Source organism: Aulonocara stuartgranti, assembly GCF_965226115.1.
Source record: "Aulonocara stuartgranti genome assembly, chromosome: 11".
Taxonomy (NCBI): domain Eukaryota; kingdom Metazoa; phylum Chordata; class Actinopteri; order Cichliformes; family Cichlidae; genus Aulonocara; species Aulonocara stuartgranti.
Genome location: NC_138947.1, coordinates 5568344 through 5584055, shown reverse-complemented (window position 1 = coordinate 5584055; position 15712 = coordinate 5568344). Strand labels below are relative to the sequence as shown.

At 43.3% G+C, this 15712-nt stretch overlaps 1 protein-coding gene across 3 annotated transcripts; it reads right to left on the bottom strand.

Annotated features, from left to right (window-relative positions):
- Positions 1 to 5122: 5122 nt before the first annotated feature.
- Positions 5123 to 14278, bottom strand: LOC309716490 (uncharacterized protein). Of its 3 annotated transcripts, none has more exons than XR_014279452.1 (3): positions 13807 to 14278; positions 6106 to 13575; positions 5123 to 5874 (listed from the first exon to the last, which is right to left on the bottom strand). XR_014279452.1 is itself a non-coding variant. In XM_082550305.1 (2 exons), exon 2 carries the CDS (start codon positions 12679 to 12681, stop codon positions 6580 to 6582), a length of 6102 nt encoding a protein of 2033 aa, XP_082406431.1. In that variant the 5' UTR covers positions 12682 to 13575; positions 13807 to 14278; the 3' UTR covers positions 5883 to 6579. The 3 variants fall into 3 exon arrangements, 1 of the variants encoding a protein (XP_082406431.1); XR_014279453.1 differs by having other exon boundaries at positions 5123 to 5871; XM_082550305.1 differs by lacking the exon at positions 5123 to 5874 and having other exon boundaries at positions 5883 to 13575.
- Between the last annotated feature and the right edge of the window lie 1434 nt (positions 14279 to 15712).

Sequence of the window (15712 nt, the reverse complement as noted above, 5' to 3'; positions counted from 1 at the left end):
AGCGCCGACTTTCTGCAAGAGGAACAACCATGAAGGTAGTTTTGATTGCCCATTTTTGAGATGAAAGATACTGTTGCAAATCTTTACGGATGAAGTCTCGATCCATTAAGTAACTGGTCTTTATGGCACTGTTAGTCTTGGATTTTCAAACATGAACATTAGATCAAGCAGACAACCAGTTAGTTTCTGTCCACAATCCCAGAATTTCCATTGATTGTCATACACGGTGCCCTGTTTAAGCTCCTCTAGCTTCCCTTAAGTTGTTCTTCGAGGTCCTGCTTTTACTGCTCTGTCTGACTTAATTTCTGTCTCCATGTTGAAGGATTAAATTAGCCATGTGGTCAAATAAAATTAAGCTTATGCCACTGGAAATATTTTTCTGATGAATAAATAATAAAATATAACTTGAAAAGCACTTTACATATAGGTTGATTAACAGTGAAATAAAATATGTACCTTCAAGTAATTGCAAATCAGCTTGTGAGAAACAGAACTGGATGGTTATCCCTCGATTAGTTACTAGTTAGTTTAATTCAGACCTCATGATTCAGCAGAGGTAAAATCAAAGGGATTCTTTATTTTCAGATTGTTTGCAATGTTTATTTCATTTTTTATGTGCACTGTAAGGATGATGAGTCCATTTCTTGAGCCAAAAATGAGAATTATTGTATAAAACAGGTTGCAGCAGCATAACACGTGCACCAGTGCGTCAGTGACAACAGTGTAGCAATTCCAGCACAGCCTAACCTGATTCCAGTTCTCTACAGCAAACTGTAGCTCCACTGTCTTTATGTCCATCTGCTTATGAGGACTCTATTTTAATGTGTTCAGCAACTGAATAATCTTTATTTCATCCCTATTATGTGTCTGTATGTGTGTCACTTCCTGCCTTTGAACACAAGGTGGGGCTGTGAGACCTGCACTAATCACCCGACCTCCCACTCTCATGTTTCTCATTTCCTCTTGGTGCTGCTGTCATCTTAATGTCACGGTGGTGAAGTGAAGAAGGTGTGACCGGGTTGGGAGATTGTGTGTGTGCATGTGCGTGTGTGTATTCCTGAGGGTCTTGTTTTCTCTCTCTTGCTCAGGCATGGCAGTGCTTGATTTGCTTGGAATTGCAGCTCAGTGATGAGACAAAGCAAAGCATGTCAAGGTCATTCAAAGCTATCATCTCTCTTTTTCAGAAGTGAGAGCTGCTCGGCAGCGGAGCATGGGAAGGATAGGTTCTTTAAAAGCTTTCCTTATAGTCCCATAAGCATGGAAAAATGAACTCCTGGTCCAGAATCGTTTGATGCTCAATGATCCTTTGAGGCTTTAAATTGTTTTACCAGGTGTAATCATCCTCCTGAAATGTCACAGAAAGGCATTTGGTCCTAATGGACTTTTATAGCGTTTCTTTGATAGGATTGAGTCCTTAAAACCAGCTATAAGTTGGTATGAAAGTGGATTTTAGCTGGAAGAGAAGAAAAGGTACACCTCTCAGGTAATAGCTGAAGCAAGAAGCATGTCTTTACTGTGAAATGAAAACCTTGTGTCAGCAGAAAAAAAGAAATCTCACTGAGCTGGAGGTTGGAAAATTGAGTCTAGTCTGCCTGCGTGACTTCCATTCTGATATTTGTGAGTTCAAAACAGAGATGATGATGTTGATTTCTCTCTTCAGAATAAAGTACTCACATAATGCTATGAAGCTGACTTTTCCCCACAACAGCACCAAAACAAATCAAATTCAAGGCTGCAGGGGAGGTCTTTATTGCTGTCTTGTTCTGTTTGAGGATCAGTCCCGTGCAAGTCTATTTTCAAGCAGAGCTGGATGCATTCCAGTCTGAGTCAGAGCTGAAGACTTTGCTGCAAAAAATGAGCATGAGGTTTGTTTTAACATCATTGAACAACACATTGTTTACCTATATGTATTTAGTGAGCAGGTTTATGTTGCACACAATAGAAAATGATTTTCATTTATGTGCTCAGCATATAAGCACACCTGGGTGTTCCTCAGCCCTGGAAGCCAGTCTGTGTCTTTCCTGAGAGCAGCTGGGCTTTGGATGCAAACCAGTGACCCTCCCTTTGATGTCCCACATCTGTTGTGTCACATCACAGCAATTTAACACGCACACGCACACATACGCATGTACACTGACCCCTCCAAACGCCTTCGAAGCTTATGTCTTCTATGTTGTGAGATGTGATGATTCATGTGCTGAGGTGGTTTTTTCCTGTTCTCAAACTGATCTCCCTGCTGAAGCTCAGTCTGGGGGGAGTTCTTTTTTTTCTCCTCGTCTTTCCTCATGCTGTGCATTTTCTATGGTTTCGGTTCGGGGTCGCTGCTCATGTGGTCGACCGGCCAGTGCTACCTAGCCTGACCTGTCTCCCCAATGTGATGTTTGTGTATTGTATGTATGGTCGGCAAGGTGTCATCTATCTGAATTGCCCCTTGGGGATAAATAAAGTCTCTTTGACTTTAGCCTCAAGAATATGAAAATATTTCAAAAGCCCAGTAAAACTTAATCTAGAAAGAACTACCACAACCCTCAGAGCTGCCTGACTGAACCCTTTATACCGTCCTTCACTTATTTTAAACCAGCTCTTCACTGCGTGCAGGGATGATTGTGGCTCAAGAGTTGGGCGTTCGTCTTGTAATCGGAAAGTTGCCGGTTCGAGCCCCGGCTTGGACAGTCTCGGTCGTTGTGTCCTTGGGCAAGACACTTCACCTGTTACCTACTAGTGGTGGTCAGAGGGCCCAGTGGCGCCAGTGTCCGGCAGCCTCGCCTCTGTCAGGGCGGCTGTGGCTACAATGTAGCTTTCCATCACCAATGTGTGTGTGGATGATTGTATATAGTGTAAAGTGCTTTGGGGTCCTTAGGATCAAGTAAAGTGCTATACAAATACAGACCATTTACCATTCAGTGGTCTTTTTATCAGTTACTGGACTACCTCCTCTTTGGTGTCATGCTGAAGAGGCAGACCCCAAATATGACTCAGATGAGAGCCCTCCTGAAGATTCCTGCTCCAATCAAAACTACTTATCTTTCAGTTATTTCAAAGAAAAGTCCACAGATGTCTAGACCGTCACCTCCCCAAAGTGGTCGATGACATCGGTTTTCTTGTAAACCAAGTGGCAATCTTCTTGGCTGAAAAATGAAGTCAAACAACTGCAGCTTCTCTAGTTTGAGGGTGGCTTGAAAAGCATTTTAAGTATTTCCTCAGAGTCCCACATTAAAGCGTCCAATTCTTGGCATGAAATTAAGATTTTTTTTAATAGCCTGATCCGTCTCTGTAGCTGATTCATAACAACTGACAAATTACAAAACCATTTGGTTTGGTTGAAGCCTGAGGCTAGGGATGTGCCTGCTTTAGTTAGGAATGTTACAGGTACAGGCTGTGCAAATAAATCTGTTGTTTTTGCCACGTGTTGCACAATGCAGGTTGCTAACCAGGCTTGCTAACTCTAAAAGATAAGTTACTGCTCCATCCTGCCAAATATGGAAACATCAGCAACAACAGCTGAGTCTAAAACACAATCACTGATGTTTCAAAATAAGGAGCATAGCAACTAACGGGTGCTGTCACCATGACCATTTCTGTTAACGTTACAGGTCTGGAGTGGCGAACTGAAGCAGAGAAGTATAGAAACATGAAATGACTAAAGCAGAGAGATAGTGAGGACAGGGAGCAGGCAGAGGGAACGGAGGCAGGGTGGCTGGTGGCATACATGAGAAGGTCAGAGTAAAGGCAGAAAACCCAGAGTTATGTCCAGAGGGAAAAGCTCTGGTCTTAGTTAAACTCTCCAGAAAGATTACAGTGCAAATACTAGCAACCCTGCATGGTACCTCTACTTAGCCAGCAGAGCAATCTGGCAAAATTGGATGGATGGGCGAGGGATTAAATGCAGAGGGAGACTGATTAAAGATTGAGTGCAGGTGTGCAAACCAGGGAGCCAGGTGAGACCAGTCACAGTCATGGCTCCATGGAGGGAACACAGACAATAGCAGAAACGGGGAGAGGAGAAAAAAGATAGAGGGCAGATCATCACTGAAAGGGAAAGGAGACCACAGCGATGCCCTGCTGTGCTGTAAACACAGACCTTTGTCTTGCTGGGTACAGTTACAACCATAAAGGAGATATTTGTAACAGTCTATGAAAAATAAACATAAATTGTTTTTGGGATACTGAAAATAGACTTCAGTGGATTTAATTTCAGAAAAAAGTTATTTCAAATTGAACATATGATTTTATTATGATGCATAATTTTTTAGTTATGTTTCTTTACTGAGGTAAATTAACCGTCTCCACTCCATTTATCTAACATTTTACCAAAACCAACCAAACAGCAACTGGTGAGGTTACAACTGAACGAGCTGTTTGAAACTGATGTCAGAAACAACGGAAGGATCTCTTTCAACGAAAGAAACATTTGCCATTTTGATCTCCTCTACAAGATACTTTGTACAATTTCCAGCCATTGAACAAAATGTCTGTTTTATTTTGCAACCAGAATTGCTGCCACCTGCTGGCTGTTATTAAGAATGCATGTTTAAGACAACATTGATTGCACTTTTAAGACCTTTGCCCATACTATGAAATAAGTCTTCCTGTTATCTGGATTCACTTACCCCAACATTGGTCAGAATAAGAGGACGCACAAAGCTGGTTACGAGTTAACAGTATTACAACTGTATCATTTAATGAAATGAATGGATGGGTTATCATTGAGTATTCCATTAAATTAATATTTAACAGCCTCAGTGATGTTTCACATGTAACAACAGAAATGGTAAAATGGTAAATGGCCTGTATTTATATAGCGCTTTACTAGTCCCTAAGGACCCCAAAGTGCTTTACATATCCAGTCATTCACGCACACATTCACACACTGGTGATGGCAGCTACATTGTAGCCACAGCCACCCTGGGACGCACTGACAGAGGTGAGGCTGCCGGACACTGGCGCCACTGGGCTCTCTGACCACCACCAGTAGGCAACGGGTGAAGTGTCTTGCCCAAGGACACAACGACTGAGACTGTCCAAGCCGGGGCTCAAACCGGCAACCTTCCGATTACAAGGCAAACTCCCAACTCTTGAGCCACGATCGTTTGAACAGAATTCAAACCTAAGGTTAGTGTAACCCAGGTCCCACGTAGCTATGGTAAAGCTAGAGTATATAGTACAATGAGACTGGGCCTGGGTTCGTAGTGCTACTAATAATAATACCTGATACCCTCTAATTGCTATAATAAGGACCAACACAACTGTATTTTACACAAATTTATCCCTCACCGGGTATTTATTTAGACAAAAGAAATGAATAAAATAAACAGTTACTTTAATAAAATGGATTGAATTCAAATAAACAAACAAAAATACTGTAAAAATGACTACATGGATTTTAAATAAAAGATTATCAACCCAAAATACCTCCTTTTTAGGTATTTCAACTGTTATTTCAGCTACAACAGCTCACACCTTTAACATGGATGAATTTCAACCTTTGACAATAACTTTGATCAACTACACACTTACTCAATTTAAACCGATTGTGTAACAGTGGGCCCACACACACACACACACACTTTAACCTGTCCACACTACACCGGTAGCACGGTGCTTGATGCAGGCCTGATTCGAAGTTTGGGTGCGGTGAGGCCTAAAACTGATGGCCGCTTCACTCAAACTGAGCAATAAACAAAATATGTGCACTTTAGTTCCAGTTAGTACTCACGAGTCCAATGAGTTTGTTAGTGGGGCAATCAGAAACGGGCAGTTAGTTCACCAGTAGTGAAGACAGTCAGGGGTAAGAAAACAACAGTCAGGGGCGAGGAAACAGCAGGGTCCATCCGGGCAGAAACCTCTCTCTCCTTTCAGAGCGTCCCTCGGCTTCTAAACACATTAAAACACTTGAGCTACAATACCAAATGCTATCACATAACGATTTAGCATTAGCATGCTTTGCTGAAAATCACAGAGCTAAACATACAGCATGGTATCACAGCACATAACGCGGTAAGTTGCGCTAATTAGCAAGTCGCTAGTTAGCATCACATATCACGATATTATATCACTATAACGAATAGTTACAGTACAAATGTCAAGGCACACAGTCTCATTTACCTCTTGCAGATCACAAATAAGTACTATCAGGACCACGGGTAGTCGACCTCAATGACACACTTAGATGCAAAATCCACACCACGTTTGCCTTACGACATCTCTCTCTTCGGACTTAGCTTCTGTGTCCGCTCCCACAGATTCACACAAACCTTACCACTTGTCCCGCCCCCATAACAGAGAAGAGTGACATTGACTGGCTCGTCAGCACAACAACCAATGACAATACCATATTGAGATAACTGACACTAGATGGGTAAATAAACTTAGGTTACACCCCAACATATTTAGTGTGCACAGAAAATGAACTCTAAATCATGAAACCCTTTTACTTATTGGACTCTTAACTGTAAATGAAATACATTTGTACCAAAGCATATGATTTTTCAACGTTTTATCAACTATTTATAGTTTAACCATTTTTTATTACAGTACACTTTTTCTTTATACTGCAAGCCCGAATAATTGCAGACAGGGCTACACCCTCCCCCTTCTAACCGTGTAGATGTCCTCATCACACCTCTGACTTCTCTTTAGCTTTACAGGGTGATGGTCATCCTCACTTCCTAAGAACTTCTTCGATGACTTAGAACGTCCCTTTGTTTCACTGACGTCTGGAGGGTTTAATTTTAGTTGAATGACCATACCATGGTGCATGATGGTAACAGGCTCACAAGATGGGTGACCTGGCTTTTCATAGGTCAATCTCAAGGGTGGTTTTGGTTTCCTGAGGGATTTTCGGGATGTGGAGAACTGTTCACTCTCATTTCTTGTACCTCTATGAGAATTGTCACTTCGGGTTCTGTTTGAAAAGGGTGAACTTGTTTCCCGTTCCTCCTCTTGCTCTCCCATAGACTCATTTGTCTCTTGAGCATCATATTCCAGCATAGTAGGTGTATCATCTCCAGATGAGTTTTCACTTTCTCTTACTGGTTGACTTTCTGCTTCTTCAAAATGTTCCTCCTCAGAAGTGTCATCCTCTTCCGAAGGCTGATGTGGCATTGCCAGTTGTCTCCTGACCTCTTGCACACCAAAACTTTGCGGATTATGGACAGCTTCAAACATTTCATCTGAGGATGCTGTGTCACTTTCTTCAACTGGATCAGGCGGTTTAACTGCTTGACTTTTCTGGGCACGATGTGCTCTGGTTACGGGTCTCCTAATGTGTCCTGTGTCATCCGATGGATTAGGCATCCTGACCATATAACCAATGGGCAACAGGTGGTCTCGATGGAGAGTTTTGAGTACACCTGGACCATGTTCTGGTTTTACCTTATAAACAGGCAGGTTAGGCAACTTCTCCACTACAACATACGGTGTAGATTTCCAACGATCCTGCAGTTTATGCTTGCCTTTTATTCCAACATTCTGAATGAGAACCCTGTCTCCCTTCTCCAAAGGCAGATCTCTCACGCGTTGGTCATAATGTGCTTTGTTCTTCAGATGATTTTTTGTAGCTGCATTTGATGCAAGTTTGTATGCGTCCTGCAACTCTTTTCTCATCCGTGAAACATACTGTTGGTAGGAGGACTCACTTTCACCATTTGGCGAGATTCCAAAGCAGATGTCGATGGGCAGTCTAGCTTCTCTCCCGAACATGAGATAATAAGGTGAGTACCCCGTGGCATCACTCCTTGTACAATTGTACGCGTGTACCAGGTGGGTGATATGCTGGCTCCAACACTGTTTCTTTGCAGTGTCCATGGTACCGAGCATTGCTAGAAGGGTTCTGTTGAATCTTTCCGGTTGCGCATCACCTTGCGGGTGGTAGGGAGACGTTCGTGACTTCCGAATCCCCAACATGGACAACAGCTCCTTGATCAGTCGACTCTCAAAGTCTCTGCCCTGATCAGAGTGTATTCGTGCAGGTAGACCGTAGTGCATGAAGTACTTCTCCCACAGGACTTTTGCAACGGTAATGGCTCTTTGATCTTTGGTAGGAAACGCCTGTGCATAACGTGTATAGTGATCTGTCACAACTAACACATTTGCAACACCTTTAGAATCCGGCTCTATCTGTAAGAAATCAATGCAGACCAAGTCTAGAGGGCCATTGCTTGTTATCTGATTCAAGGGCGAGGCACGCTGAGGGAGCGTCTTCCTGGAGATGCACCTTCCACAAGTGCGAATATACCGCTCAATCTCAGCTGCCATACGAGGCCAGTAAAACCTCTCTTTAATCAGTTCTGTTGTTCGCTCTGCTCCCATGTGCCCACACTCATCATGCAGAGACCTTAACACCATAGACCTGTATCTTGCTGGCAAGACAAGCTGCCGGCTTTGTTTTCCAGCCATTTTTTCTTTTACTCTGTAGAGTATTCCATCACTCAACTCCAATTTGCGACTTTCACGGAGGAGCATCACAGTCTCTAGAGAGTCAGTTTTAGAGCGAGCAAACTCTTTATTGCTCTTGATGGCTTTCTTCAATGGCCCAATGGTAGGGTCCATATCTTGTGATGTTTGAATGTCTTTTGGGCTCAGCTGATCGAGGATGTTTACGCTGAGATTCACAGGAAATGCATAGGCTTCTGGTACTGCAGAGGCAGGAGCACCAAGTTGATCCACCAATCTGTCAGGTAAAACTGCTCCTTCCCTGATGCAGGCTCGTTTACAGAGAGCTTTAATGCCAGCAGGCGGGATGGAAGTCCATTCTCCAACTTCCTCTTGGGCATACTGTCGGGACAGCAAGTCAGCATCAATGTTGTGGCGCCCAGGGCGGTACTGTATGGTGAAATCATACGTGGCGAGGGCAGCGAGCCAGCGATGCCCTACAGCACTGAGCTTAGCCGAGGTCAATACATACGTTAAGGGGTTATTGTCAGTCCTGACAATGAATTTGGCACCATACAGGTAGTCGTGAAATTTATCCACAACGGCCCACTTTAATGCCAAGAATTCCAGTTGATGAACTGGATAGTTACGTTCTGAGTCTTTGAGCTTTCGGCTTGCGAAAGCTACCGGCCTTAGGCCCTCGGGGTGTTCTTGGTTCAAGACAGTACCTAAACCATTCATGCTGGCGTCCACATGCAGGATGTATGTCTTGGTGGGGTCAGCAAATGCCAATACTGGAGCATTGATCAGACATTCACAGATCTGTTCAAAAGCAGCCTGGCAGGCTGGAGTCCATCGTTCCCCAAACGGCTCGGATGCTTTAAAATAGGTGTGGTTTGGGTCTACACTCTTCTTGGCTTTGGGGTCTTTCCAAGTGGGTGCATAACCCTTGGTGAGTTCTGACAAAGGACGGACAATGGCGGAGTAGTTGGCTATGAACCTCCGATAGTAACTACAAAATCCGAGGAAAGACTTGAGAGGTTTCAAGTGAGTGGGCACTTTCCAGTGTTTCACCACCTCAACCTTCTCTGGATCGGTGGCTATTCCATTGGTGGATACAATGTGACCCACATACTTAACTTGAGGACGACAGAATTGACATTTGTCAATGGAGACTTTCAAACCAATCTCCTCTAGTCTGTCCAACACCTTAAAGAGGCGTTGCTCATGCTCTTCAAGCGTTCTTCCAAAGACAATGATGTCATCCAAATACACAAGGGCTTCCAGAAGATGCATGTCCCCAACAGCCTTTTCCATTAAGCGTTGGAACGTTGCAGGAGCTCCAGTGATCCCTTGTGGCATGCGCTCAAATTGATAGAAGCCCAGGGGGCAAATAAATGCCGTCTTTTCCTTGTCCTCCTCAGCCATTTCTATCTGATAGTAGCCACTACGCAGATCTAGGACTGAGAACCATCGGCTGCCTGACAAGGAGTCCAAGGCATCATCAATGCGTGGCATTGTATACTGATCAGGTGTAGTGCGGTTGTTCAGTGTTCTGTAATCAATACAGATTCTTATGGCCCCATTCTTTTTCCGCACAACAACAATTGGGGAGGCATATGGGCTACGGGACTCTGTTATAATGCCAGCAGCCAACAGCTGCTGTATGTGTCGCCTCACATCATCAATGTCGGCTGGGGCTAGTCTCCTTGACCTCTCCCTGAAAGGTCTAGGGTCATGTAGACGAATGTGGTGTTCAACACCTTTAGCCAAGCCAACGTCCCACTCCTGCATTGAGAAGACATTTCTCCTCTCAGCTAACTTCTGCCGAAGTCTACTTTTCCACTCCTCGGGGATAGGGGAGTCCCCAAAGTCAAAGAGGTTTGGATCTATTTTCTCAGTGGCCAGGTCAGAGGGTTGGACTGGGGTGACTGTATCCACAGCAAACATTTCAGCAATGACAGATCCCACTGGTATGGAGACTGTCTTGGTGGACTCATTTTGGAGGAGCACATTCAAGCTATTGCTGTCTATACCAGCATCTGAGAGCACACCTGGCTGTACCAGCACGCCGGCGGGGAGTAACTGGGTAGAGGGTGCATCAATCAAGATAAGGTCTTTGGAGGGGGCACTGTGCCTGTCTACTTTGCAGGTGGCATAGCAATTTGCTCCTGGGGCGATAGAAAGAGGGCAGGGCCCTTTCCATTTTATCTGTCCCAGCACATCATTTTTTGGCAGTTGCTCCTGTGCCCTAATGGGGGCATACACAGACTGAATTCTCATGGAATGAGCTGTGTTCTGGTCACCTTTCATTTGCACCAAGTCCCATAAGCGGCGGAACAGAGACGTATTGGTGCCCACCAACACGGGGGTTTGTTGCTGGTTTTTCGGGTCAGGACAAATCAATGCGAGCACTTCTACTCGCCCGGAGACACCAGTGATCTCCTTGGTAAACTCCATCTCTACAACAACATAGCCTTTGTAGGGATACTCTGTGTCAGCAAGTCCCCAGAGTCCCAAGCGAGAGAGAGGTTTTATGGGGACATCTTCCAAGTGTTGGTTATACCAGCTTTCAAAGATAATAGTCACGTTAGACCCACTATCAATAAGAGCATCACAGGCCACATCATTGACTTTGACTGTGTGAATAAATGACGGGCCTACAAGACCCTCAGGCAGGCCTGTGTCAGTTTCTGGGACTTCGACCTTGTTGGTCCAAGCAACGCATTGCTCTTCTCCGGTAGGATTTGGGTCCTCCTTGTTAGGACCAGATACTCCTCGTACTAATCGTATGAGTTTTCTTATGACTTTCTGCGGGTTCTCGGGTGCAGTGCACCTTGTAGCTATGTGACCATTTTCTCCACACTTATAGCAGAAATATTCATCACTCTCTCTAGCAGATGATGCTTTAAAAGAAGCAGGCTTGGGGTAAGAAGCTGCTTTGTCTCTGCGAGACTGATTTGAGTGTTCTTGTGGGGGCTCACTTGTAGACTTCACCGCCATCACACTCATTTTATTTTCTAGTGCTTTCACTTGCTTTCTGAGTGCCCGTATTTCGCTCTGCGAATCACTTTTCTGTTTTTGCTTCTCTGTTGGGGGTTTGATGGTGCAATCAGACAGCGGTTGAATTCCTGAGTGGTTTCTTTCCTCTAGCTGTGCTCTCAACTCTTGAATCTGAGCTTGCAGTTCACTCTGAGTGACCGCTTCAGACTCTTTCTCCTTTTCCACCTTAACTGTGCGAACCCTTTGGTGACACTTAGATGTGGTCTGGCTTTGTTTGGCTGCTTGACGGGCTTCCTCTTCCATCACCTCTCTTAACAAGTTCAGGAATGAGGGAGGATTTTCCGTTCGCTCCCTTATTTTCAACTGAAGCAACATAAGCTCAGAAGTGGATCCTTTAACTAACTGCTCTAACCGAGCTTTGTTAGCAGCACTAACTGGTAAACCACCTCCCTGGACTACTTTAACAAGAGACCTCTCTAATCTTCGCAGAAACTCAGACAGGTGCTCACCAGGCTGTTGGTGAAGGGCTCTGAATGACAGATAGAGCTCCTCTGCGGACTCTACTCTGCCAAAAATGGTCTCTATGGCCTCTATGTAGTCCTGGGAACTAGCATCAGGTTGAGTCAGACGCACGGCCTGAATGATCTCCAAGGCAGGCCCTTTGAGACTTTCCAGTATGCGTCTACGTTTTTCTTTATCGGAGCACTCGCCTTCATCTACTAGGAGTCTCGCTTGCTCCAACCAGGTATCCAAGACTTCTTCCCCAGCTGGGGTGGGAATGACCCCGGAAAATGTCCTTAGACGTCTATATGGATGGCTTTCAGGCTGTTTGTTTGTTCTGACCATTAACTCACCTACTGCACGGATGATGGCTTCAGAATTACCATCCACTTCCCCTCCGTGGGTGCGTAACCCTTGGATATCCTCTAAGGTTTTCCCTTCATTCTGCAGAAAAGTGAGTAACTTTCCCTCAAAGTCATCTGGCTGAGGTTCAATGTAGTACACTGCTTTCCAGCCACTTCCACCACTTATTGGCATTATCTCAGGGGGGATTGTCGTGGGGTTTATCTCCTCACGACACTCACACAACACCATTAATGATTTTAGTTGAGAGTTAAACATTTTTCCCTTAACTACTACTTTTCCCAAAGCTTTGATAGTCCCTGCTGTTTCTTCTATTTCATCTCTCGAAACACCTTCCGGTACCCCATACAATAGTAGAGCATGTTTCAAATCTATTGATTCCCCTTTGCACCAGTTGACCAACTCAAGTTGTGACGGTCTGCTCCTTTGTTGTGTCATCATTGCTATCTGGTTTATTTTTTCGTTGCACGTTTGACTACTTTAACAATTTGACAGTTGTGGGGTCGACCTGTTATCCTCTTGGTCCAAAAATAAATTTAGTTTACTTTAGTTAAATATCCCAGCGGTGCCTCCATTTATGTAACCCAGGTCCCACGTAGCTATGGTAAAGCTAGAGTATATAGTACAATGAGACTGGGCCTGGGTTCGTAGTGCTACTAATAATAATACCTGATACCCTCTAATTGCTATAATAAGGACCAACACAACTGTATTTTACACAAATTTATCCCTCACCGGGTATTTATTTAGACAAAAGAAATGAATAAAATAAACAGTTACTTTAATAAAATGGATTGAATTCAAATAAACAAACAAAAATACTGTAAAAATGACTACATGGATTTTAAATAAAAGATTATCAACCCAAAATACCTCCTTTTTAGGTATTTCAACTGTTATTTCAGCTACAACAGCTCACACCTTTAACATGGATGAATTTCAACCTTTGACAATAACTTTGATCAACTACACACTTACTCAATTTAAACCGATTGTGTAACAGTGGGCCCACACACACACACACACACTTTAACCTGTCCACACTACACCGGTAGCACGGTGCTTGATGCAGGCCTGATTCGAAGTTTGGGTGCGGTGAGGCCTAAAACTGATGGCCGCTTCACTCAAACTGAGCAATAAACAAAATATGTGCACTTTAGTTCCAGTTAGTACTCACGAGTCCAATGAGTTTGTTAGTGGGGCAATCAGAAACGGGCAGTTAGTTCACCAGTAGTGAAGACAGTCAGGGGTAAGAAAACAACAGTCAGGGGCGAGGAAACAGCAGGGTCCATCCGGGCAGAAACCTCTCTCTCCTTTCAGAGCGTCCCTCGGCTTCTAAACACATTAAAACACTTGAGCTACAATACCAAATGCTATCACATAACGATTTAGCATTAGCATGCTTTGCTGAAAATCACAGAGCTAAACATACAGCATGGTATCACAGCACATAACGCGGTAAGTTGCGCTAATTAGCAAGTCGCTAGTTAGCATCACATATCACGATATTATATCACTATAACGAATAGTTACAGTACAAATGTCAAGGCACACAGTCTCATTTACCTCTTGCAGATCACAAATAAGTACTATCAGGACCACGGGTAGTCGACCTCAATGACACACTTAGATGCAAAATCCACACCACGTTTGCCTTACGACATCTCTCTCTTCGGACTTAGCTTCTGTGTCCGCTCCCACAGATTCACACAAACCTTACCACTTGTCCCGCCCCCATAACAGAGAAGAGTGACATTGACTGGCTCGTCAGCACAACAACCAATGACAATACCATATTGAGATAACTGACACTAGATGGGTAAATAAACTTAGGTTACACCCCAACATATTTAGTGTGCACAGAAAATGAACTCTAAATCATGAAACCCTTTTACTTATTGGACTCTTAACTGTAAATGAAATACATTTGTACCAAAGCATATGATTTTTCAACGTTTTATCAACTATTTATAGTTTAACCATTTTTTATTACAGTACACTTTTTCTTTATACTGCAAGCCCGAATAATTGCAGACAGGGCTACATTAGTCTATGTGCAAATTTGATATAAGGTCAGCAGCATAGATGTCATGTTTGCTTATAGAAAAATTGTTTTAGTAAAATTGTTTGTATCAGCAGGGAAAAATTCAAGGAATAAAGTTGCACCTCAGAATCTCTTTATTACTGATAAACCTCCCACTACCTGCACACAGAGGTCTGAGGGCTCTTCCAGGAATGGTGATGATTTTTTCTGAAGAGCAGATTTCATACATGCTGATATCTTAGATATCTTAGCTTTGCAGCATAGGTTTGTAGCCTAACCATGAAGTTATCTGGATAAGACTCAATCGTGCTTCATAGCGCAGGCCTCTGGAAGCTCTGCCCATCTTTTATATACAGTCTGTGAGGGCTCTCATTTTTTATTGAGACAGCTTGAGTTCACCAGAGGTTTCTGCTGGACTTGAAGGCAGATCTACAATTCCTCCACTTTTTTTCCACTTTATTTATTCTTTCTCGATGTGATGATGATGCAGATGTAGGATGAAGTGTTGTGAGTCACACAAAATTTCTGGTACAACATAATTTTGTCCCAGGCTTTCATTGGTTACAATATTATTATAACACCCACTTTGTGTCTCTGTAACTGTGACCGAAATTTTACTGTGATTCTTCCATCGTGGTTGTCTTTAATCTGAAATTTCACAGTGTTTACCTGCCTTTACACTCCTCTTTTGTGTAGTTGTCTTCAGACATACCCAGTCTAAACTCTTTTAATCTGACTGCTAAACCGTGGAGCTACAATTTGATTGAGATTATGTGATATTATTGCATGTGAGATTATTTATTGTTCAGGAAACTTCCAGAAATGTGGCATGTACAATCCCAAAAATGACTCGTATTTCTAAGAATATTATTTTTATGAAAGACAATAATTACCTCTCCACAAGAGTAGCACTTTTGAATACTTCTGTGTTATTTCCCACACAGCACGGCGCTTTGCCTCACCCAGCTTGTTAATTTTTCATTACAAAACCCATCCTTGCACATTTCTTTCCAGTGGCGACTCTTCACCAGAGTTATTTCAGTCCAGCAGTCAGGCTGAATTTGTGACCTAAGGAGCAATATGATTGCACGGGGAATAAATGGTTAACTCCTTAGTTTACGAAGCAATTTTCAAGTTCCTTTTTTTTTAAAAAGAAAAAGAAAACTATTGGACACATAGTGTGCACAGCTTGGCTGCAGCAGAGCAGTCAATCAGCAACTATTCAAACACAATCAACCATGTTCTGCTACGGAGCCGCACAGAACTCCTCTCCAATTACAAACACAATCACATCTGATTGCTTTTCATGTCTGCATTGGTCACTTTCCAAAAAAAAAAAAATGCTCGCTCTGTGTGTGGGAGACAGATTTCAGCGTCATAACTCGGAGAGAAATATCCAATGCATTTTAACAAAGGAAAACACATGCG

Excerpts from the sequence above, each read along its gene's own strand:
- LOC309716490 (XM_082550305.1), bottom strand. The coding sequence starts at position 12,681 with ATGATGACACAACAAAGGAGCAGACCGTCACAACTTGAGTTGGTCAAC.